The following is a 22,253-nucleotide window of genomic DNA, read 5'->3' on the forward strand; positions in this document are numbered from 1 at the left end:
CAGTTAAAAGTGGAATCATGGTGTTATAATTTCACAGTGTGAAAGGGCCCTGCAATAAGCATAAAGTTGCTTTACATTTTCCTCTCACTGTCAAACTCCAGATCTCAGAAAACCTATGATGGTTAGAAACTATAAGATAAATCAAGATCCAGCAGATCATACAAACTCAAAGTCTCCGCCTTTTATTAAACTTGTGTATGCTTTATTCTGATCCCAGTGATGTTTGAACAACTCAAAGTAGTCAGTGAAAATTTCTGAATCTAAAGCAGGAATGCCTATTTGAATTGCATTTTGGCATAAAGATGTACGGTGATCTTCCTTCTCTCCCATCCAATATTTCTCTGATGAAGAAAACCAATAGCAACTCAGATCAATTCAGCCCCTGTGCACATTATAATCTTTGCATCACTTGGAGCGATTTCATTTTGTTCTATGTTTTAATATCTACCATTTCTGCATTCAGTAGGGATTAGTTAGAGCTGTTTTGCAGGATCAAACCAAATACATTTAGCCTTTGTCTGAGATAGTATATATAAATTTAAATGAAATATTCATCACTGGATAAGATTAGGACCAAGGTATATGATGGGGAGATGGAAGGTTAAACCTATGCACTTGTCATAGTATCAAATTGAGTTATGGGCTACCCCACTTCTGTTTATAATAGGAGGAATGATTTTGAGATGCTATCAGTCTGTATATACAATATTGAATTAAATAGCACAGTGTTCTGATTCAATGGCTGTATTTGCAGAAAACCAGAGTTCTTGGCTTCTCCTGGCTTACTGGCACACAGCATTTTTACTCCTACTTCACACAAAATGTCTAAATAAATATCACAGAAAAAAATTTGTGTGATAGTTGAACCTCAACTCCTGTTTTGTTGTTTCCAACATACCAGGGTCATAAAACAAGAATAAATCTGAGCTGCTTGCTGGGTTAGAAATCCTGGATTCTGCATAGTCTTTAACTCACACAAATCAGATGTTCTGTGGTTCACACAAATGCAGTTTTGGTGGTAGCTCTGTCCATTTCCCTAGGGCCTGGTGATGGTCACTACTGATACATCTTCCAAGGCATGGGAACTCATTATGCTGGTCTAATGGTTAGGAGTTATTGATGTGATCCCTCTACATCAATGTCCTCTAGCTCTTGGCTGTTCTAAAAATCTTTCAATCTTTTGAGCAACTTCTGTGTCAGAAAGTTTTTAGGTAGTTTCAGACAATGCCACTATGATCCTCTATCTGAACAGATAAGGAGGTGTGTGAATAGATATATCCACCTTGCAATAAAGTTGTGGGATTGGTGCATCCCATGTAGCCTCCATCCACTTTTCAGGAGAGCAAAACACTCACAGTGTCCCGCCTGAAAGCTCCACGTGTTTCAGAATTGGGCTGGACTGACCATTAACCTGTTTGTGTAATTTCAGAACAAGCAATACAAAATCTTTTGTTCATGAACCCAGAGAGATGGGCTCTCATGACAATAATAGCAATGATTTGACAGGACAAGTCCAGGTATATTTAAATCGCGTGGTGGCCCAAGAAGTTTTTCTGCATCTTTCCAGAAGTCAGTATCAGAAGCTTCCACTGCATCCAGATCTATTAACCACCCACAATAGCAGCAGGGGGCATCCAGATCTTCAACAATTAAGCCCAAGACTTAGAAGATCTTTCCCTGATTCCTTTGAATCCTTTCCCTTTGATTCCTTTCCCCATGTACACTGCCTTATATTTCAGGATCTGAACCCAGATTAACGGATTTAAATTGGATTATATGAGACTGCAGATAATCTGGGATATGAAGATAATCTGGGCTCAGATCCTGGGATATAGGGGCAGTGTGGAAGGGGTCTAAGTCAGTTATGGCTGCAGCTCAGAAAACATCAATTCAGTGCTTCTTGGCAGGGGGTTGGACTGGATGGCCCATGAGGTCTCTTCCAACTCTACTATTCTATGATTCAGTGCTCATACACTACAAATGGCAAAAGTGACCTGAATTGACCTTAAAGTGGTCTCTCCAAATGGAATGGCTATTGCCCATGTTTTTAGACTTTTTGATCTCCTTCTTCTTCATAACTTTGTTCCTTTCCTTTACCTGGAAGCTGTGTTTTCAATGCCTTTACAAGTCCTCCCACTTCTTGAATCCACTGGTCAAGCCATTTGTGAAAGGTTATAAAAAATGTTCCTTTTGAGCGAGGACCAGGCATCCGCTGGAGCTTAGAACTGGCTTTTTTCGACTGTCCAATAAATTCTTGGAATCCATGGCTTTTTTGTGGCCTAAGCCTGCTTACCTGGAAAACAGTCTTTCTAGTGGCAGTTACCTCTACCAAATGAGCCAGTGAGCTTTGTGCTCTGGGGATGGACCAATCTTACATTTGCTTCCATAGGAATGATGTAACCATGACACCAGATACTTCAATTTTGTGAAAAGTTGTGTCTGCTTGCCATCCAAGGGAGGACATTATTCTCTCAGAATCCTACTGCTGGCTTGGTGCATTCTGTACATTGCCTAGATGGTCTTTTACACCGATTGTACTTCTTCAATTAATCAGTCCCAAAGAGTTTTCCTATATTACTCATCTACAAAGAAGGGGTTGCCTGTTTATACACAACTTTGCTGTTAAGTTGCTGCAAGTATTCATCTGGTTTATGAACTAGCAAACCAATAGCCGTCTGCCCAAGTAAGAAGCTACACAACCCAAGTTGTTGCTGCATGTACTGCATTTCTGGGATTCCTCCACATGACATCTATGGAGCTGCCATCTGGTCTAGATTCATTATATCGTATTATAAACTGGGCTTAAGGTCTCAGATATTGACTGCATATGGGAGGCGATGCTCGTTTTCTGTGTAGCATGATATCCCTACCTCTGTAGATAGTAGCTGCGTGTGTTGTGAAAAAGGACAGGTTGATTTCCTGTGATTGTAGTGATCATCTATGAAGTCACACGGTATCACTTCCTGTCCCCTCAACCTGTCCTGTCTTCTTATATCTTTGGCTTTTGCTTTTGCGTCTATAATGGAACTGAGGATTTAGACAGGAAGTGCACTGGTATGACATGCAGGTGAGGGCAGGGCAACCACCAAAAACACTTGTGTAATATCTCTAGTGTTCTGAATGATGTACTTCTCCGGTGAACCAAATGTGTGAGTCCATAGATAAGCATTCAAAAAACGATAATTATAGGTAAGCAACCTGTCCTCCCATTGCAACAACAAATCAGATACACACATTTTGATGTCTCCTGGAGCTTTTAGTTTTCATGCGGTTTGCTCACTTGAATGAAGTAAAGGGTGAAGTTAGATAAATTCTCAGTAAATGTCACAAATTCTGGGCATCTTGTTATTTGCAAAGAATAAGGCAGTTTCCTATGTTCTTATGACCATATATAACAATGGACATGACTGGATGACTTCTGCCAACTCCAATTCTCTGGCTGAGTAAATAGAAGAAACCAGAACTTCACAGGTGGCAATTTTTTTGATTTAAAAACTGTTTCTTTTCCACTGTTCTGATGAACGTTTTGTGTCAGTCCTAACACGGGTCTTCTTGAACTGACTTTCCAAGGACCTCATTCAGCTCCAGGTCAGGCTCCCTCTGTAGCACCTTCTGCTGCAGTTCGGAGTAAAAATCAACACCCTCAGAAATAGAGTGGAGAGATTTTTCTCGCTGCTGGTAGAAGCCACTGGTTTGTTCTCTGTGGTGTTGGTATTGAGGTGGCATGAAGCACTGGCGGGGTTGAGACTGGCCTGTTGTGAAGGTCCCCTCACAGGCTTTCTCAAGGTTGCGCTTGAACGCTAGCACTGTCTTGGTGTATGTGTTCAGGGTTGTGACTGCAGAGGCCATGCAACAAGTAAAGGAAGCCCAGGCCATGCTGAAAAAGAAAGACATGGAAAATAAGAGTGAGAAACGTGACTCCTCACAATTAAGCATGCTGAGGCTCTAGCAATGGAGATGGAACTTCTCACTGTCTGTCCAAATAGGAAATATTTTCCACCTTTTCAGCACATTTTGGGAGGAGGGAAGAGGCAGTGTGACATGAGGGGTGGAGCAGGGAAGGCAAAGTACAGCCCCGGGACTGTGTGCAGCCCCTTTCCCAACTCTTTTTGTGCCCCGATTCCCTCTGTTTTTGCTAGACTGCCCTTTTAATGGCCAAAATAAAGATGAATTTATTCCCAGAGACTTGCAGGCAGGGGAATTCGTATTTTAGATCCACACTCTTTAACATAATACATTTTTTCACACTCTACAAAATAAGTATTACAATTTTTTTCACAAACACCCACTTCCCTCCCTCTCTCTCCCTCTGTGTGTGTGTGTGTGTGTGTTGTGTGTGTGTTTTCTCTTTTGGCAACTAACGCAATCTGGGGAGAGTCCCGGTATAGAAACTGACCCATGAAACCATCTTCTGTTTACTTGGGGCTACACTAAAATCCCTTCTTAACTATGAATTTCACCGAGTGCTCTAGGGTCAGCCATTATTCTTTAACTCAGTCTAACAGACACAAGTGTTGGGTGGGGGAAAAAGGGTGTGTGTGAGAGAACCACTGTACAGCTTTCAGTCACTTGATTAGAAACATTCATGTAACTGTACTGACATCAATAAATATATAGAGCAGGGCCCCCCAAACTAAGGCCCAAGGGCTGGATGCAGCCCTCCAAGGTCATTTACTTGCCCCCGCCATAAACTTTAGTCTGAAAGGACTTGAAGGCACACAACAAAAACAATCCTAATTAACTTGACTATCTCATTAGCCAATGCACTTCTTTTGGCACTTGCCTTAGCTGTTATCATTAGCATCATTCTAACATGCTAAAGCACAGAGGAGGGGGCAAGCAGAAACATTGCACGAGTCCTGCTTTTTTAAAAAAAATGTACTTTTTTCTCCCTCAACATCCCTTTTTCTTTTCATGTCATGTGTTTGAAGTCTGCAAGTTGGCAGTAGTAGGTAAAGGTTTTCCCCTGACATTTAAGTCTAATCATGTTGGTGCTCATCTCCATTTCTAAGCCGAAGAGCTGGCGTTGTTCATGGACACCTCCAAGGTCATGTGGCCAGCATGACTGCATGGAGCACCATTACCTTTCTTCCAGAGCAGTACCTATTGATCTACTCACATTTGCATGTTTTCAAACTGCTAGGTTGGCAGAATCTGGGGCTAACAGCAGGGGCTCACCCCCTCCCTGGATTCAAACCACTGCCCTTTCATTGGCAGGCAGGGTCCATATTCCAAAATTATATGGAACCCATTCCTAGAGTCTTTGTGGACAAGAAATGCGACAAAAATACTTTACTTACATGCGTACATGCATGTGTAAGAAGAAGCCTGGGGCCTGAATCACATTAAATGCTGGGAGAAAGGTAGCATAAAGTAGAAGGCTATGGTACAAATGAAACCAATATAAACCCAGAGTATAAGAAAGATTTCCCATGGAAATATATCTATCATGTTACCATTGTAGCAAATTCTACCTCAGTGTAAGAGTTTTGTGTGTCCCTAATTTTCATCTGCTGTGTTGCCATCTTCCAGGTTTGAGAAAATAATGCAAAACAAACCATGCAAGTAAATCCACAAATTAACCATGGCCCCAAGGCATTAAGCAAATTGCCAGTCCTGGTTGCTAGCCCTGAAGTGCATAGATACAGAATCAGATGGAAAGCCTCAGGATCTTTGTCCCTAATAGCATCATAAAGGACAAGGATGAGTCACCAGGAGAATGACAGTAAACATAGACACACTCTAGATAGGCCAACATCTTTAAATTGAAGACTTGTAAGTAAAGAAGGGTTGTCTAGAGGGGCATGAAGTCATACAACAAGACTTGTAAATTAGGTTTCTTGAATTCAGGTGACCAAGGGGAGATGTATAAGTACAAACATTGCCCCTAGATGTGAAGCAAGTTCAGTATGCAAGGATTTATAGGATTCTAAAATCCCCTAGCCATCATTGTATTGGGGATTCTGTTAAATGCAGTTTTAAAAAGTTACATCCACGTGGATACACTTGTGCCCTGAGAATATATATATGGGGATGTTGTGGATGTGATTGCACTGTCACTGAGATATCAGTTTGAGAACGAAAACTGTAATTCTGGGTGGTAGATTATATGTACCAGGTCCCATGTCTGATTCCTGTTAAGGCTGACCTTACCACTAGGCACAGTGAGGCTGTTGCTTCAGGCCCTAGATGCTCTTGGAGGAGGGGAGGACTGTGTGTCAGTGCTGAAGTTAGACTCAACTGTCAGTCCAATTGTGTGTCAGCACATGGAAAGGGAGGAGGCCTCATAAAACCAAATGACTTGAATCTGTGATAAACCCTGTCACCTCCAGGTAATGGATAACTGAGCTACAAGGCCTGGGCTGGGGAGCTGTACTCCAAAAATAACATTTCCTAAGCTCAAGGTCAGCATTTTAAGAGCAATAGTATAAACATATTTTCATAAAGAAATATAGCGCATACTAGAAAGCCCATCCATAGTCCCACGAGTGTGGTCTCCAGTCTTCCGGTCCCAGGTTAACAGTTGCCTGGAAAACTTGACTGTACATCATGTGAGCCACCATCCCAAGGAGGCCTACAATGAGAGCAAAGAGGGGAAATGTCATCTACTCCAAGCCACAGGTCAGAAGGGAGAGACATTGTATATTTCTCCTTCCCTGCTCCTCCTTCTTGTAGAAGTCTTTTCTATATTTGAAGATTTATAAAATGTTTTTGTGACTTGAAGCTCACTGATCATTCTAGTATCCCCTTGGTTCTCTTGGCATATTTCCTATTTCCTCCCTTTTGTTTTCTTTGCATTGTTTTGCTTTTTGCTATCATGGTTGAACTAAAAAATCACATGCTAATTGTATGTATTATTGCAAACTTAGGGATTAATTGTGAGTGTATGTGTCTTCAAGTCACCTGTTGACTTATGGAAGCTCCATGGATTTCATAGAATTTTTCTTAATCAAGGAACTTAGAGATGGCTTTGCCAGTTGCTTCTTCTTAAATATAACCTAAAGCTCTTGGCATTCATTGTTGATCACTTATTCTCAAGTATTAGCCAGAACTGACTGGGCTTAGTTTCCAAGACCAGACAAGATTTTGGGTCTTTAAGGTTCTTAGGCTCCAGAAATTAATTTCTAGACTTGAAATATGTCTCTATAATGAAGAAAATTGCAACAAGATGACCTATGGACATATTTCTTCTCTTTCTCTTCTCTTGGTTCTTTCAGTTGATCTGGAAAGCCCTTCAAACAAGGAAAACCCTGGGCATCCCTTGAAGTTAATGTCTGTTAAGTGGCATAGGACCCATGGCCATTCAATACATCAAAAGCTCTTACCTGACAATACAGAGGAGACAGCAGCAAAGGCGTTGAGTTTCATTCCACAAATTGGGTTTCCTGTGTATAACATGTCCAGAAGCAGCAGCAGGAAACTAATCACCAGTAAACATATGTACACTATCTCTGATCCAAGAGACAGCCAGAGGATACCTGTTGCACAAATCAGTCAAAGTTACAACACAGAACAGAAATCTCATATCTTCTTCCTATCCTCACTAAACAAGAGATGAGAAATTAAATTACTGTAGACCTGCTGAAATGGCATACACCTGTCTGACAGATGCCTGGCAATATCCTCAGATTTGGCAGCCCAGAGGACAGCAAAATCAGGATGCTTAGTACTGAGACCCTACCTTGTCTATCACATATGAGTGATATGTTGTGTTTGCCTTCATGAAACACAATGCACACCTTAAAACTGTCCCAATCTGGCAGGAAAAGCTCAAATTAATCCTCTGCTGTCCCACTTGGCCACATGTATCCCACTTTTCAGCTGTGAAATGTTGGTTGATACAAAAGAAAGCAGGCCTATTCTAGGTCACAGTGGACATTATCATATCCCGCTGAGCAATGACAGGTGACTGATAAGGAGAAGCTTTTAAATTCAGATTAACCATCATTTTGGCATCCCAAAAGGTTTTATCAGTCTCGCACGAGAGATGCTGTGTCCTGTTAATAGAGATTGCTCAGTATTTACCTGGCTTTGAAAACTGGTCTGGGAATTTTTAAAACTCCAATTACAAAATATACTTCCATCAGCATGATGATTTGTGTGGGGAAGGAAGTTTGAATTCTTTTTTTTTCCAGATGAAATCAACCAATCAATTATAATACAAACACCATGAATGAGAACAGTACAGCACAGAGACAGCTCACCATCATTAGGCAAAGTAAGGAGGTTGCCTCTGGGGACAAACATACCACACTCCCAATCCCGAACTTCCTTCACCTATGATGGCAGGTGCTGACCTATCACTAGTTTTGAACTTCCAATGTATTCAGCTTCTGGTTATGGAATGAGATGGCTGCCATTTTGTTCTTCATTCCCAAGCCTTTCTACAGCAGACCTCAGCACTTTATACATGGTGTGGTTTTGCTGTAAAATGTGTTCATTCCTAAAGTTAATTCCCGGGCTTTAGCACAGCAGGTAAACCACCAGCTGCAATACATTTTGCCAGTCGAAAGGTTGACAGTTCAAAGCCGGGGTCGGGGGTGAGTGCCCGACCTTCAGCCCAGCTCACTGCCCACCTAGCAGATTGAAAACAGCTGAGAGTAGATGGTACCACTTAAAGGGGAGGTATTTTAATGGCACCATAAGGAAACACCAGAAAAATTCTGGTGAAGGAGAAGTCTGTGAACAGGGCTCTTCGACATGGAGGATGGAGCGACCCCCCCCCCCCGTGGCCGAAATCAAGCACAACCTCCAGGACCCCGAAGATGGGAAATGCCTATATACCTCTAGCTGGATTGTTGTCTGTCCTGTCTGTGTCTAATGGCATTGAATATTTGCCATATATGTGTTCTGTGATTCTCCCTGAGTCCCCTTCAGAGTGAGAAGGGCGGAATATACATACTGTAAATAAGTAAATAAATAAAATAAAAGCAAGTCAAACATAAGCTCTAACATTTACCTCTTTCTGCTGGAGGGGAAAGTTCAATGAAGCTGCGACACTTGTCATCTGAAAGAAAGAAACAAAGGCAGACACATAGGTGTTTGAGTGTAGTATTATTGAAATTCTAATTAATCTGCCTCATTTGTCAGAAACAATCCCAATTATTCCTCTATTATCTCACTTTTCATTTGCTTTTAAAATGACCCATTCCATGTCTCCTCCTGTTGTCTTCATGGCTGGAAACAGACCTTGAAGTGCACATTTTGTATGCATTCAATTGATTCAGCAGGGGGCAGAGAAGAGGATAACATCTTGTCCTTTTTTGTACACTCAGACAAAAGCAAGCAGATGCATCTGCTCATAACTCGGTTTTTCTTCATTAATAAAGTTCCCCATATTAGTCACATGCTGGTGTTATTCAGTCACATGCATTTGTTTTTTATTTATGAAATACTGGAGGGTATGCCATTTGCAGTGCTGATGACTGCCAAGCTTATTTATGATTTTTCTATTCACTGATAAAAAGTACCCACTTTGTTGCAAAGTCTTTCTTAATCACATTTCTTTTTAGGCTTCTGGCTTTGCAGATTATATTCCCCAGACACAGGTTTGTTTGTTAAAGTTAGTGTGTCCTCTCTGCTTGAACATCAGGGTTTTTTTTTTCCTTTTCTCTGCCTGCAACACTAATCTCTCTGAATCCCTGTGCATCATTCCATTTAGTTCTTTGGCACCCAGAATTCCTCCCCATTCAGCAACAACTGCACAGCCCTATGTACTACTTCATGGGTGACTGGATAAAGCTGACCCTGCTGACTAATATCTTGATCTGATGCCTATTAGGGGAGTGTACATTATGTTGATTGCAATGTAAACTTCTTTCAGAGGACTGCTATATTATATTGGGATTTATAGGTTGATCTCTTCTTGATATACAAGGCTGGGTCAAAAAGTTTGCCACCTGTGTCATAAAAACGTTATGAGTGAACATATAACAGCAGAAGTTGCTACAGATCATAACCTGAACTATCCTTTACACAAAACTACTGTTCAACATGGTCACCATCAATTTGTATACATTTGTGTCAGCGTTTAACCCAGGGATCAAAACCATTTTGGGTTTTGGTCTTGCTTTGTGACACATGATTTTAAAGCTGTTTTAATGTGATTCAAGTCATTGAATCTGAAACCACACAGGTTGTCTTTCAGAGGTCCAAAAAGACCACCTACGTGGTTTCAAATTCAATGACTTGAATGACTTTTAAAACAGCTTTAAAATCATGGATCATGAAGCAAAACCCTGAGTTTTTCCAAAATGATTTTGATGCCTTGGTTAAAAAATAGTGCAAATGTATACAAATTGATGAATGGTAGTTTTGTGTAGAGGATAGTTCAGACAATGATCTGTAGCAACTTCTGCTGTTATATGCTCATTCATAATGTTTTTATGACATAAGAGGCAAAACCTTTTGACCCACTCTCATATTATAGACATTTCATTATGGGTGCCAGAGGATAAGGAACGCTTCATAGGCAAGCCTTTGGGTCTCATCCTATACCGAGTAACAAAACAAAGCAAAACAAAACAATTGAACAAAATATCATCACATGAAATTATTCCCTTTCATTAAAAAAACCCACAGAGATTGAAAAAAAAATTTTTTTTTTTTATCACGGCCCCTAAAATCTTCCATTTAGTCTTTCTGAGCTCAGATCTTAAGCAGAGTTTACCAAATACCGGTAGAACACCAATTGCTAGTCCAGTGACTTCCAAAAGGCAGTCCTATCAGTCTTATTACCTTTATAAGACTGAATTCCAACATATATTTCTATATACTTTAATCTTTATTGTTATCTAAGCCAGTGCTAGTTATCATCTGGAGTAGGCAGAAAATATCAGGACCAACTAGGGATGCAGTTCTTTGGTAATTTCATTCTTGAAGAAAGCACTGTGTAAATTCAATAATTTACTCCTTGTCATGAGAAAGTCTTTGAAAACTGTGCAAGACTTATTCTGTCTCAAATTCGCACATTTGTTTTATGCAGAAAGCATTGTTTTCTGCAGAGGAACAACAACATTTACTGCATAGAAAACATTTCTGAGCCAAAATATTATCTGCATAAAAAGCTCTTTTGTGCAGAGAAAGCTGTATATTATATTATATTATATTAATAATAGCATTTTGTGTGCAGAAAGCATCACTTTTTCCACAAAAGACCATATTGCTAAGGAGAACCCTATGATTGTATGATTTTATGTTCTGTATTCCTGCATGGCAAGACGTTGCACTAGATGCCTTTCCAAATCTGTGATTATACTATTGATTTATGTTTACCTTGTAGGCTATTATGAATCAGTAAGTTACTTGGTATCTTGGAATTTTGTTCCTTTAAAGCATTCTGTTGACTTTGCCTGTAACCCCCAGGTTATCTCAGTTGGAAAGTTGAAACAACAAGGGGCACATCTATGCTGATCATGTAATGTAGTTATACAAGGCACACTGAATAAAGGGCTTCAAGCCCTTTAAATCAAGATAAGCAAAGTCAGGGGACACTCCTAAATAAAGCTCTTAATGCACATCTGTGCACTTTGAAATAAACCACACTGCATGGCAAAAGTGACTCTGCAAAATACAAATTGCTAAGCACCCGAAGCACTCTCCTGATCCGCACATACGCATTCTGCTGGGGAGAGCTGTAAAAAGCCCCACACTTTCCACAACTGTCATGCCACAGATACTGTGGGCCTAGAACTAGTTTGAGGCCAGCCTCTGCGGTGGTGTAAGTACAATCCAGCATCCAAATCAGTTCTAGGACTTGCAATAAAATCATCTGCACAGTGGTTTTACCTTAGATTAAGTGGCCAGTGTAAATGTGCGCAAGGTGTCCTCTGTCAGTTTATCTGAGATTAATTATCTGAGATTTGTTGCAATTGTCTCCCATACTACTTTGACTAGAACTGCCTTCTTAAGAAGCCATTCCACTTGGTAACTACATATCTCACACATGTAACCATAAACATATGCATATGTTGTCATTACCTTTTGTATAGTGTTCCTCTTAGATCAGTGGTTCCCAACCTTTGGGCCTCCAGGTGTTTTGGACTTCAGATCCCACATTTCCTAACAGCTGGTAAGCTGGCTGGGATTTCTGGAAGTTGAAGTCCAAAACACCTGGAGGCCCAAAGGTTGGGAACCACTGTCTTAGATGATAAAACATTTGTTAAAACCAACTGTCAGCCACCTTAAGTGCTCAGATAGAAAGGCTGTACATAAAAATGACTTGTCTGGAGATCTTACCTGAGCCCTCCATGTTTTCTTCACATGAAAGCCATAACCCTGTGTGAAAGTAACGGAAGGCAAACCGATCATCACCAGTCTCCCAGCTATAGTGCACCACATCCTGAGGCAGAAATGATGCATTGCCAGCCAAGACTTCAGGAGGCATTGGGGCACCGATGCACTTGGTGCTCTTCGTCTTCCCACATAAAGGTTTGGGAACCTTCTGGGTTCCAACGCACCAATAGCTACCCAGTAAGGCTGTAGTAGACAGGCTAAGGGCGAGCAGGTTCAGTAACACAGCCAAGAAAGCACGGCGCCAAGGGAGGATTTTCTGAAGCTCCATCTGCAAGACAGAAATAGGCAGGTATCAGAAATATGCTCCCATGTTGCACTTCACTACTGATGGTAATAGGGAGAGATTCCCTTAGAATCAGGGCAAGTTAAGAAAGAAACATATATGTGAAACAGAGCTGGGGAAAGCTTTTGGCCTACAAGTTTGGAGGACTTTTGTTTTTTTTTTTTTAATAGAAAATGTCAATTTGAAACTATATTTAGCAAAAATAATGTAGAGAGTATAGTATACAATGTATATTGTACACTACACTATAGTGTACAATATTGATTCTATATAAAAAGAGTTTATCCAGAAAGGGAGTCTTTAATATTTGGGAGACAAGAGACTTGGAAGGTCTCTTGCCTTCCAAGTCTTGAAATGTCCTGCTTCAATTCTGAGGTGAAATGAAATTTATATTTAAAATACAAACAAGTATTTTAGAGCAACATATCTCCTAGGCCAAACACAAGCATTCAGCTGGCACATGTGATGTTTCAAAGATGGAAGAAGGGGTACACACAAGTCTTGCTGTTCAGTGCCTCTGCACATACTGGTTTCATTTTCCTTGTTTCTGACCTTGTCTTGTGGAACAGCAAATTCTGCAAGGAGTTTCTGCTTTGTTTTCTTGAATGCAAGAATCCCTGCTTTGTTTCAGAACTCTAATAAAGCAAGCTTATAGATTGCATGAGGCAACATTGCTCAAATTCAGATAAACGTGAATAGCAGTGAGGTGTGAAGGAAGACATGATTTGAGGACCTTGAGGAAGCAGGGATCATGTGAAGCATTATTTCCAAGCTCAAATGTATGTAAATTAAATATTCCTTCAACCCCCTCCCTGTTAAATCTGTGGGGTTCAGGGCCTGAGGAAATGTAAATGGTAAAAACTTCTTCTATGAGTCTGTTGCGCTCATGATTTCAGGCCAACATCTAAATAAGATTCTCATCTCTGTCCTAACCCAAAACCCTGTTTTAGTTTAGTTTTGCTAAGTGGGACAAAACTAACAAAATGAAGTTCAACAGGGACAAATGCAAGATACTTCACTTCGGCAGAAAAAATGGAAATCAAAGATACAGAATGGGGGACGCCTGGCTTGACAGTAGTGTGTGCGAAAAAGACCTTGGAGTCCTCGTGGACAACAAGTTAAACATGAGCCAACAATGTGATGCGGCTGCTAAAAAAGCCAATGGGATTCTGGCCTGCATCAATAGGGGAATAGCGTCTAGATCCAGGGAAGTTATGCTCCCCCTCTATTCTGCCTTGGTCAGACCACACCTGGAATACTGTGTCCAATTTTGGGCACCACAGTTGAAGGGAGATGTTGACAAGCTGGAAAGCGTCCAGAGTAGGGCGACTAAAATGATTAAGGGTCTGGAAAACAAGCCCTATGAGGAGCGGCTTAAAGAGCTGGGCATGTTTAGCCTGCAGAAGAGAAGGCTGAGAGGAGACATGATAGCCATGTACAAATACGTGAAGGGAAGTCATAGGGAAGAGGGAGCAAGCTTGTTTTCTGCTGCCCTGCAGACTAGGACACGGAACAATGGCTTCAAACTACAGGAAAGGAGATTCCACCTGAACATCAGGAAGAACTTCCTCACTGTGAGAGCTGTTCGACAGTGGAACTCTCTCCCCGGGGCCGTGGTGGAGGCTCCTTCCTTGGAGGCTTTTAAGCAGAGGCTGGATGGCCATCTGTCGGGGGTGCTTTGAATGCGATTTCCTGCTTCTTAGCAGGGGGTTGGACTAGATGGCCCATGTGGTCTCTTCCAACTCTACTATTCTATGATTCTATGATTCTAAGTGGCTAATCCTTGTTGCTCCTTTCCCAACTTTCATCTCACCAACCTTCATAACCTTTAACTTACAAGAGCATTTCATCCTTCATAATTCTCCCCTTCCATCCAGTCGCACTATATATTGTTTCTGGCTTCCTGTTCTTTCAAAATTATCCTCACCATAACATTATGAGATAGGTCTGATTGTCAAAGGATGTTATCACATTAACATATGGATTTACCATGCATCGTGGTGAATTTGTGGGGTCCCGGTGGGGGGGGGGGGGACATAGAGAACCTGTCATCCCATGTCCTGCATCACCCAACCTACCTTTGACCCCACCCCATGGGGGAAGCGTCCACCTCTCGGTTTTCCCCCATTGTTGCAAATGCAACACAGGATGCTTCCTACGTTGTTGCGGGGGCATACATCACTTCCTTCCCCCTTTTGAGACTGAGTCTCACCAGAAGTAGATGTAGGTTGTATAATGGGCTCCATAGTAAACGGGGAGAGGAACCGGTGTATGATGGGTTAATTAGCACATATGATGAGGTTGTAGGGCTACCAGAATGAAAACTGGAAACAACTTCTACACCTTTAATAACTCTGTAGACAAGGGAGCTTCAACAGGTGTTGTTTGTTATCTGGTCGCATTACAAGCAACATGTAAAGAAACTCCTTATTCTGCATAACTATTAAAAGTATATGAATGCTCTCCAGTTGCCAAATCTAACAGTGATTGGTTAATGTTCACTCAGGGAGCAGGATGCATTTCTTCACTAAGCTTCTCCTCAAAGAAGCAATGTGTAACTTTAACAATTTTAGTCCCACTGTACAAAACTATTTAAAAACTATGCACTTTTGAAAGCCAATTTGCAACTGAGAACTTTTCCAAGATTTGCCTATGATTTTTTTTGCACAGCGAACAGAATTTTCTGCACAAAAAAACCCAGCACTTTAGGGGATTTTCATGGTCCCCACTAGTGAAACTAGTGACTATGAAGGTATTATGAATATAATCCAGTCACAAAAGTATAACTCTGCATTCGTAACAGTTTTATTGATTTCCAGATATTATTTTCTGAAGAAAGGTAGTAGAACTGAAAAAGATCCTGCCCTGTGTATCTCAAATCTTTTTCAAGCCTATATGAGAGATCATGCTTTTCTACATAGCTTGGACCCAATATATCATAACCAGAAATTTGAGTTATATACTAAAAGAAACATGTTGCCACTGAAATTACCATAAGAAGAACATTGCAAACTATTGTATCTGATCCTTGCAAACAATATGACTACGGCATATTCCCTAGTATGCTTAGCCAGTAATCTCATGCAAACAAGCAAACTGAGCTAATTTGCCAGATTCATTAAATGCTCATTTCATGGGAATCTGACTTCAAGTGGTACGTATGTACCAGGGCTGTGAAAAAAGTCATTTGTACCTCATATGTCAGATCTATTTTGTTAGATTCATACATATGACTTGATATTAAGAAACACGGGCGGTGCCCACTCAAAAAACTTAAGATTCAAAACACCGATCTATGACTTTTCAGAAGAGTTATGCAAGTCTCGTAAGTGACTGCAGATCTTCATCACAGGCGCTTCTTGTCCCCTCAAAGGGCCCTGAGGCTCTTTCCGCAAAGGGGGTGGTTAGGGGAGCCCAGATGTGCTGGAGGGAGGGAGGGATGCCTGGCTGGATGGCTGGGCAAGGAAGAAGCCCCTCTAGCACATGGCCGGCCCAGAGAGAAACAGGCACAGATGATCACATTGAAGCTTTATTCTGAAGTGAGCAGAATTCTGGGAAATGTAGTTTAGGGTGGGGCCTTTTGAGTTCTCTGCCACAAGGGTCCTCACCTTCCCAAACTACATTTCCTAGAATTCTGCTTACTGCCTTGTGCCTCCCTGAAGATTTTGGTGGGGAGAAACCATGTTCATTCTCTAAAGGGATTTCAAGATAAAAGGAGATTTTTGGGAGTAGGCTCAACCCTGTGAGGCAGGCAAAGTTAGGAGGCAGTAACTCCAAAGTTTATCTAGTAGGTTTATCATCATCATCATCATCATCATCATCATCATTTCAAAGGCTGGGTGGGCATCTGTTGGGGGTGCTTTGACTGTACTTTTCCTGCCTGGCAGGAGGGGTTTGGACTTGATGGCCCCAGGGATCTTTCAGTGAAATAGTACTGTTAAGTTTGTGTTGGTTAAAATTCCCTAAAAATCTGTGGATGTGCAGATCTTTCTGAAACTTGGGGGAACAATGCCCTGGTTATGTTATATGATTGAAAATCAAAATTCAAGGAGATAGCTCGTTGTTTTTTTTAAATGTTGCTCATGAAAACTTTTTTAAAATTCCAAAAATCAGGGGGTGTTTGAAATGTTCTGATACTTGGGGAGGGGGAGTAGTAAATGTGTTCTACAATTGTAACAAGTTTCATCCTGATAGCACTAAAAATGAGGGAGAAAGAAACCCCGGAAGTATTCCCACTTGCGCAATTACATAACCAAAAAGTAACAAAAATTTCGTCATATCGTTATAGTTATGATTCGGACCCTTTACAATAGTTTAGAAACACTTTAGAAATGATTCACTGCCCTCCTAATTTACTAATGAGTATTGAAACTTTTTTCATTGATCGCAGAGGCCTAGTATATATACACACACAGAGAGAATTCCCCTCTTTCCACGCTCCAAAACATCCTGGCCGGGAGAATAAATAAAGAGGGCAATATTCATGGATGATGGTGGAAACAATGAAGCTGTTGTGTAGCCCTAAATCAGAAGCTGCAATCATGGAACGTTTCACAATACCACAGGAACCACCTATGGTGGTTGGGCCCTAAAAGACGACATTCCATGACAAAGAAAGAGATTTCATCGGACAGAAGGCTTGTTTCAGGCATACACCTCCCCCACTCACCCCACCGCATTCCCCACAACCTGGTTCTTTTCTTCTTAAGAGATTGACAGTTACTATCCTGTATTATCTGTTTGACTCTTCCTGTTAGTAATGCTAGTGCTGAATAGGCACAAACAGCACAATGCTGTCATTATGTGATCCCAGCCTAATTCTAGTCTGTCTCCTTCACAATTCCTTTGTCATCTTAAGTAAGACTGGGAACTCCTTGAAGCCAAGGTCTTGTCAAACACCATATCCACTGATGGTAATGATAATACTAATAATACACTTTATTTATATACCGCTGTATCTCCCCGAGGGGACTCAAAATGAATTACAACATACAGATAGGCAAACATTCAATGCCTTAATACAGTGGAATAACAATAACATACAAATACGTAGAACAAACGTAAAGGCTTCTCCTTTCACCTCTGACTTTTCTGGAGGCGATGCTCAACTCTGGCTATGGGGAGGTGCTCTTGTTCCATTTCCAAGCCGAGGAACCTATTGTCCATAGACACCTCCTGGTTGTGTTGCTGGCATGGCTGATTGGGCACCTTTATTACCTTCCTGCCAAAGCGGTACCTATTGATCTACTCACTGCTGCTCAGTGAGTAGATCAATAAAACATATTTGCATGTTTTTGAACGGCAAGGGGCCTCATCACACCATAGCATGGATCCACTTTAAATCTGGTTTCTGCCTCCTGCAGAATTTTGGGGTTTGTAGTTTGGTGAGGCCCAGGACCTGTCTGGCTGAGCTGTTTAAAGGCTCCTCCCTAAAGTGGATTCAAAATGGATCAAAATTCTAGTATGATGAAGTAGTAGGTTGTCAGGAGCTAGGGCTGACAGCGGGAGCTCACCCTGACCCACAGCTTCAAACTGCCAACCTTTAGTCAGCAGATTCAACAGTTCAACGATTTAACCCATTATGCCACTGAATACATTTGACACACTATACTTTTTAAAGAAGTATTTTTCCTTCTAAGCAGGAGATGAGATTGCTATTTCAATGCATAACTAATTATTTTCAACTTCTACAGTTCAACAAACAGAGTTTGCAGATTTACAAAGAAAAAAGAACAGTGACTCCAACCCAACCTTTTTTTCATGTGCAACTTGATATTACTTTAATATGAAGACTTGGTCATTCATAGAAAAAGTTGCTGCTGCAGATAAGGATGCAAATACTTTAACCGTTCAATTCAATTGAGCTGGTGATTAGTCCAGACATATTGAGCTTCTGTTTTCTAAAACTGGAACAAGCGCCCTGCTTTCAATTTTTGTTTGTTTACTTTACTTTACTTTCTTTCTGGGCTTCTTTGACAGTCTCTGCATGCCGAGAATATCTTAAGAGGAAAGGGAATTGCCCTCTGCACCTGCAAGCAATTGCCCACTATAGCACCACAGGTTTGGCAAAATGTGATTCAAATAGGATTGTTTTGGATCGCATCATAAGATGCAAGAGCTCCCTTTTGGTTTAATCCTGAGCCTCTCACACTCATTTGTGCCTCCCTTTTCTCCTTTCAGCATTTTCTTCCTTTCAGCTTTCTCTTTTTTAGAGAACCCTTTTTCGCTTCTGTAAAAATTATGCCTAGGGTATGAAATATTTAAACAAATAATGCCCTCAGCACAGAGAAATATATTTCCAGTAAATGTGCTTGAGATTTCATTAATTCATTATTAAAAAAAAAAAGGGGGGGGGGTCATCCTATCTTCGATTCCACCAAAGAATGAAGAAGACAAAGGGGGAGAGGTTACTTTCAGTAAATAAGGTAAGGTCAATGTTTTCCCCTGACATTAAGTCTAGTCGTGTCTGACTTTGGGGATTGGTGCTCATCTCCATTTCTAAACCAAAGAGCTGGTGTTATCCGTAGACACCTCCAAGGTCATGTGGTCAGCATGATTGCATGGAACACGAGATTGCATGGAACACTATTGATCTACTCACATTTGCATGTTTTCGAACTGCTAGGTTGGTAGTAGCTGGGGCTAACAGCTCCCTGGATTCGAACCACTGACCTTTTGGTCAGCAAGTTCAGCAGCTCAGCGACAACTGGGGCTCCTTTCAGTATATAAATATATGAAAGGGAAAAACCCACAGTGGTTTGCATCTTAAGATGGTAAATGCTAAGGAATTCCAAGGCCATCATTGTTTGTTGCAGCAAAAGCTATAGTGTCCTGTAGCACCTTGAACCTAGAAAATGTATGATGATGGTGAGAATTTCATCAAATGCAGCAAGTTTTATTCTGCTTTACATTCATCCTTACAAATGGCTGGGGTGGGGAGTCAAATGGAAAATAGATTAGAAGAAAATGAAATGCTGACATAGAGACAGTGATCATTGTGTGAAGTTCCAGCTACCTGGAACATCTAAAAAGTCTGTCCTGGGTATTGGGACTTTCCTGAATACTGTTACAACTTTAGGGGTTGCTAAGGGGAGGATAAGAAAATAAACTTTCCTTCCATATGCTTCCTTACATTGGTGCTTTGATTGGTAGAGGGGTGGGGGTGGACTGAACTGGATGGCCCTTGTGGTCTCTTCCAAATCTATAATTCTATTATTCTAATTTATTTTTGGACCACAGCAGAAATTTTACAAGAGAACCAAACATGATACTACATCCTATTTCTTGACCTTTCTTGCAAGAACCACAAAGCATTCCATCCAAGTGCTATACACAAATTCCTCTTTAGTCCTTTTGTGCAAGAACATTTTTTCAGAATCAGTACAAGTCAGTGGGTTGCATAATGAAAGACAGAATGAACACATCGTGAGACAAAAAGGAGACCCCCCACTTCATAGAATCATAGAGTTGGGAGAGACCTCATGGGCCATTCAGTCCAACCAACTACCAAGAAGCAGGAAAATCATATTCAAAGCATGCAATTTCCTTCTTTCAGCTAAGAGTATAGCTATGGGGTGGTGGCATTAAAATTAAGGCATTGCCCCCAAATACGAATTCTGAACTATGCAAATGAAATTTCCAGCATTGCAATGGGTGAAATCTACGATTGAAATTATTCAAACATAGAATTCTTCTTTTTTCTGTAATTACAGAATTACAATCATCTTCTGAAATAGCACCAAGAGTACCAATTACCTTTTTGGAGGTTTCTACAGTTGCTTCTGTTTAATCTGCATGCTGCATTGAATGTGGGACTCTTCACTCTCCCTCATCTTCCAGCTATGGTGCCTGAGAAGTAAACACATCCTCTATCACCCTTCCTTCTCCCAGTTTCCCCCTGCCTCGACTTCCCCACCCCAGGACTTTCTTTCAAGCTCCTCTGTGATTATTATTAAATGCTGTCCATCTAGCCAGCAGCTGTTTTTGTGGGAAATGGGCATTTTATAATCCACAATGCAATCACAGCACAGCTGTTCCAGCAGATTAAAGAGGGAAAGATTGGTGTTGCAGGCTCGGATTAAGGATAAGAAGTGACCTCCATTCATGTGGGGAAGGGCAGGGAAGGATATTTCACGGAAAACAGAGAAGGAGACTGCAGCCATTCATGTACAGTGGCAATTCATCTGGTGACAGCATCAGCTGGTAGGCCCTAGTCCTTATGCAAAGGATTCACAGTGTAAAAGCAATGGCAGCTACAGTTTGTATTTAAGAACTGCTTTTTCTACTCACTAGTGACCACCAGGCAATATTCAATAAGATCATAATTTATAAACCAAACTAAAAACATTCTTTAAAAATCAGTTTTAAAAGCCAAATGCCTGACAGCTTTGACTACTCAGTTGAAGGGAGTTTTGCAATCAAGGTGTTGTTGTTGTTGTTGTTGTTTGCCTTCAAGTCATGTCTATACCTAACATTACTCAGTGGGTTTCCATGGCCAAACCCTGGTCTCCAATGCTGCTATGTCCGATTTACCCATCATCTTAACTTTTCAGCAACTTCTATTCTATAATTCCCTTGCCTCAAACACTGAATTTGAGCGATTGGAATGTGTACTACTATTTGTCTAACCTCCGACTTTACCTCCTCAAAATCTTCCTTTTTATTTTTATTTAACGAGGCAGACAGAACTACTGCACACAGTGCATTTCGAGTGGTACTGCTAATTCTCCCCTGGGGAGGATCCAAAGTTTCCTTCTGAGCAAAGGCAACTACATCCCGTGACTGCAAACAAATCGATGCACTGTCGGGATTTTGGGGTTCCTCGATGTCATTGTCCTAAAATTCTTGACAGCACTTCCTTATATTTTTTTTTAAATCCCTGATATGGGGATTGCAGAAAGTTTATGAATCACAGATCAGAAAACAGAAACTGTGCCAATTGTTGATTGCAGAGCTTTTTTTTCGTGTTAGATTCCCTAGGATCAAAATGTCCTTTAGGTGCACTTCGTAAGTTGCATAACCGCCTAACTGGAACAGGGAGCGTTTTTGTAATTTGCTCACTCAAGGGTGGATTAATTCACTGGGCTCCTGAGGGATGAGAGCAGCTTATTGGTTTCCCTAAAATGATGCCACCCCATCTCTAGCTTTATCTTTATCCCTGTCTATCTCTGTACGCTCTATATGATCAGGAATCCTGCTTTATTAAGAGGGCTTGCCCTATCATTAGGCAAAATGAGGTGATCACCTAAGACTTCAGATGATGGATGTGAGCAATAGAAGATTTCTGGATTTCCTCCTAAATGGTTCTTTCTGTTGAAAGACGAACCTGCTCAGGCCTCACAACGTTTGCTGGATTCTCTAAATAGCCTGCTGTCTTATGTGTGGTGGACTATAATGGCCCACTGTCAGCAGTGAATGGGTAATCCACTTGGCATGTATGTACGTATGTACGTATGTGGAGGGATTAAAACCAGGGACCCAACTTGTCCTTTGCTTCAGACAATAAAATGTTATGGACTTAGGACCTTATCACATGCCCCCGTGCCGTTTCGCCAGCAAGCATGAGGAAAGTGTCGTCCAACTGAGCCAGAAGTGTGCTTGTTTCATTGGATTTAGCACAACATGGAAGCCTTTCCATGTTAGATGCTTCCATGTTGGTTGGGGCGGGGGTGGGATC

The 22,253-nt window shown here is 41.1% G+C and overlaps 1 protein-coding gene across 2 annotated transcripts; it reads right to left on the reverse strand.

Annotated features, from left to right (window-relative positions):
- Positions 1–168: 168 nt before the first annotated feature.
- On the reverse strand, positions 169–22,244 carry gsg1 (germ cell associated 1). Of its 2 annotated transcripts, XM_003226636.4 has the most exons (6): positions 20,333–22,244; positions 12,238–12,562; positions 8,960–9,007; positions 7,326–7,478; positions 6,463–6,574; positions 169–3,877 (listed from the first exon to the last, which is right to left on the reverse strand). In XM_003226636.4, the coding sequence occupies exons 2-6, from the start codon at positions 12,560–12,562 to the stop codon at positions 3,538–3,540; spliced, it is 978 nt and encodes a 325-aa protein (XP_003226684.1). In that variant the 5' UTR covers positions 20,333–22,244; the 3' UTR covers positions 169–3,537. The 2 variants fall into 2 exon arrangements, 1 of the variants encoding a protein (XP_003226684.1); XR_010006813.1 differs by lacking the exons at positions 6,463–6,574; positions 7,326–7,478; positions 8,960–9,007; positions 12,238–12,562; positions 20,333–22,244 and adding an exon at positions 5,475–6,450 and having other exon boundaries at positions 3,740–3,877.
- Between the last annotated feature and the right edge of the window lie 9 nt (positions 22,245–22,253).

Source organism: Anolis carolinensis, chromosome 5, assembly GCF_035594765.1.
Source record: "Anolis carolinensis isolate JA03-04 chromosome 5, rAnoCar3.1.pri, whole genome shotgun sequence".
Taxonomy (NCBI): Eukaryota; Metazoa; Chordata; class Lepidosauria; order Squamata; family Dactyloidae; genus Anolis; species Anolis carolinensis.